Raw genomic sequence first — 2,783 nt, forward strand, 5'->3', positions numbered from 1 at the left:
TGGAGCTCAGGCGTAGCGGGGGAGGTTTCCACACCCCTGAGCACTACAGCAATGTCAGCATAAATTGTATGTGTGCACCAGGGCTTAGATAAGATGCCCCCACACCGGGTTGAAATGGAAAAGCTTGCATGGTCACTGTCTGTGCCTGACCTCTTTGGTAGGGGAAATAGTTTCCAGGGCTCCCATTCTGGCATCCAGTGCCCAGTCTAAATCCCACTGATGTCAATAAAAACATTCGAGTTGCTTTTAATGACTGGTTAAATTGAGCCCCTATGGAATAAGGCACAGAGCACTGAAAACTGTCTCCTTTTATCTCTTGCAATGGAGGCAGCTCTAAGGGGGGGTGTGACTATACAGTGACTGCCATGGAGGAAGGTGCTATAAAGTGTGATATTGGTTTTATTCAGTCCCAGTTGTGGGACTGATATTAAAAATGTATCATTCCTCCACTTAAATGTTCAAGGGTTTCGCCTGTATTTCATGTCTGCTTGCAGAGCAGTAATTGCCCTCTTCCCATTTCATCTAACAGGTTCTAGCGTGGCCCGTGGAAACTGGGGCCTTCTGGATCAGGTGGCAGCTCTGAAATGGGTGCAGAAGAACATTGCTAGCTTTGGAGGGGATCCAAGTCAGATTTCAATAGCAGCTGATCGTAGTGGGGCAGACATTACCAGTATCCACCTACTTGCAGGTGCAGCAGATTCGAATCTCTTCAAGAGGGCGTTGCTGATGGTGAGTCCCATTCCTCTGTATCTTAGTAGTGGATACCAATGAAAAAGACATGAATCAGTGTTAACAGAACTAGGGACTGTGCTTGCTGGTTTTATTCTGTACATATATACAGTATATATTTGTTAATTTTATTTTAGCCTCACTAAAATATATTATTGTATAACAGCACCTAGCAGCCTCAACTGAGATTGGGATTGCCTTGCGCTAGGCATTTTACAAACACACTGTAAGACCCATTTAAGTGACTGATTTAATCAAACTGACATTCTGATTCCTGTCACTGTGGTTTTTCACGTGTATATGCATAGAACTGGTTTATAATTTATAGAGTTTCCATTCTGCAAATATTGCTATTCAGCACTTTTTAGACTACAGAGCTGATCTGCCAAACATCCGGCCTCTTTGAAGGATCCATCGTCCTTGAGGTATATTGCCAGTCCCATGACAGATTCACATTCTAATTTTCACTTTTTTTAAAAAAGTCAGTTTCTAGTCTTTGTGGTTGCGACAGTAACTTGCTGACAGGGATTGCATGCTCCACTGTTTCACACAGCAAAAGAAGTGTCCCCATTCATCTCAACTTGAAGTTAACTCTTAAAACTGACAATGATGATGTAAAGGTGCAGTTCATTTGCACGTACAATTTCTGCAGTATTTCCATACAAAATGAAGGAATGAATTTGCAATTTGCCGAGTGAACAAAGGGCAGAAATAGCACTGGTCCTAACAGTGCACTGATTTTTTTTTTCATTTAGTGAGTTCAGCTATGACTTGACTCATACCTCTCCAAGTTACCTATTTTGAGGAATGTTACTTATTTTAGTCCCAAAGTTCAACATCATTATTGTGTTCTTTCACTTTTTTGCGGGTGAAAATAAGTTATGCCAGAAATAAAAAAACATGAAACTAAGTTTCTAGGAAGAGTTATTTTCATGAAATGGATAAATTCCTTTAAGCATTTTAACTTTCCAGTATGAATCATTTTGGTTCCCCTCATTATGGTCTTTTTCACACTTTGAATCTCACATTTTGATCTTGGCATGTTGAGAGGTATGACGTAACCAACGCTTTGTCTATGCTGAAAGTTGCACCCGAGAGAGCACAGGGAATGTGTGTGTCTGCTCTGTAACAGATTTAACAAATTCATTTTAAAACTGATTTAGTTAAACCAGTGCAAAACTCTGTGAGGGCTCTGTTTTATTTAAACAGACTAATATCCATTTAGCTTAATGAGGTAAGGAATTGAGTTAAGAAATTGATATGACCAAAATTTAAATCAAAATAAGAGTCTCGATGGAAACTTTTATCTTTATCTTTTATTGGACTAACTTTTATTGGACAGTCTTGTCTCTCTCACCAATAGAAGTTGGTCCAATAAAAGATATTATTTCATCCACTTTGTCTCTCTAATATGCTGGGACTAACATGGCTACAACTAGGGTTACCAGAGAGCAACTGTGAAAAACTGGGACAGGGGGTGGGGAGGTAATAGGCTCCTATATAAGAGAAAGTTCCAAAAAATGGGACTGTCCCTTCAAAAAGGGACATTTGGTCACCCTAGCTACAACTACACTGCATGCAATAATTAAGTCAGTGAATATCCACCTTTCGTTAAACCAGTGGAACTTTGATAGAGACAAGGGACTTTTGGTGAGACATATGCACTGAAGTTACTTTGGAACTGGGACTTCCGCTCCACAGTAACTTAGCTGCTTTTGAAAGTTTTACACAAGGCCTATCTAAAAGTATAATTATCCTCCCTCTTTGTGCAAAACCCTGACTGTTATCAGTGAGAGATCTGCTGTGAATGGAGGGTAGTGTATGATCTTAACTTTGTAGTACCAGCCATCAAACCATAATTAAAAATGTAATTTGTCCATCTCGTTAGAACGAGTTTGACTGCTCACTACTGTACTGTAAATATTAAAATATTTTCTTGAAATAGTCATACACAAAGAGGGGTGTGTGCTAGTAAGCTAAGAGTGTGTGTTGTCATGCCTATATCTAATGAACCCGCAGGTTACCATAGACAACAAACTTAACATTGTGCTAAA

General features: G+C 39.6%; 1 protein-coding gene across 2 annotated transcripts in view; it reads left to right on the forward strand.

Annotated features, from left to right (window-relative positions):
* Nucleotides 1–2,783, forward strand: part of TG (thyroglobulin) — a 216,760-nt gene that overhangs the window by 137,508 nt on the left and 76,469 nt on the right. For both annotated transcript variants that reach the window (XM_075063253.1, XM_075063254.1), the window contains exon 41: nt 530–729. In XM_075063253.1, coding sequence (XP_074919354.1) covers nt 530–729 — 200 coding nt within the window. The remainder of the gene's footprint in view (nt 1–529; nt 730–2,783) is intronic.

The sequence above is a fragment of the Chelonoidis abingdonii genome, chromosome 2 (assembly GCF_003597395.2).
Source record: "Chelonoidis abingdonii isolate Lonesome George chromosome 2, CheloAbing_2.0, whole genome shotgun sequence".
In the NCBI taxonomy this organism is placed as follows: Eukaryota; Metazoa; Chordata; order Testudines; family Testudinidae; genus Chelonoidis; species Chelonoidis abingdonii.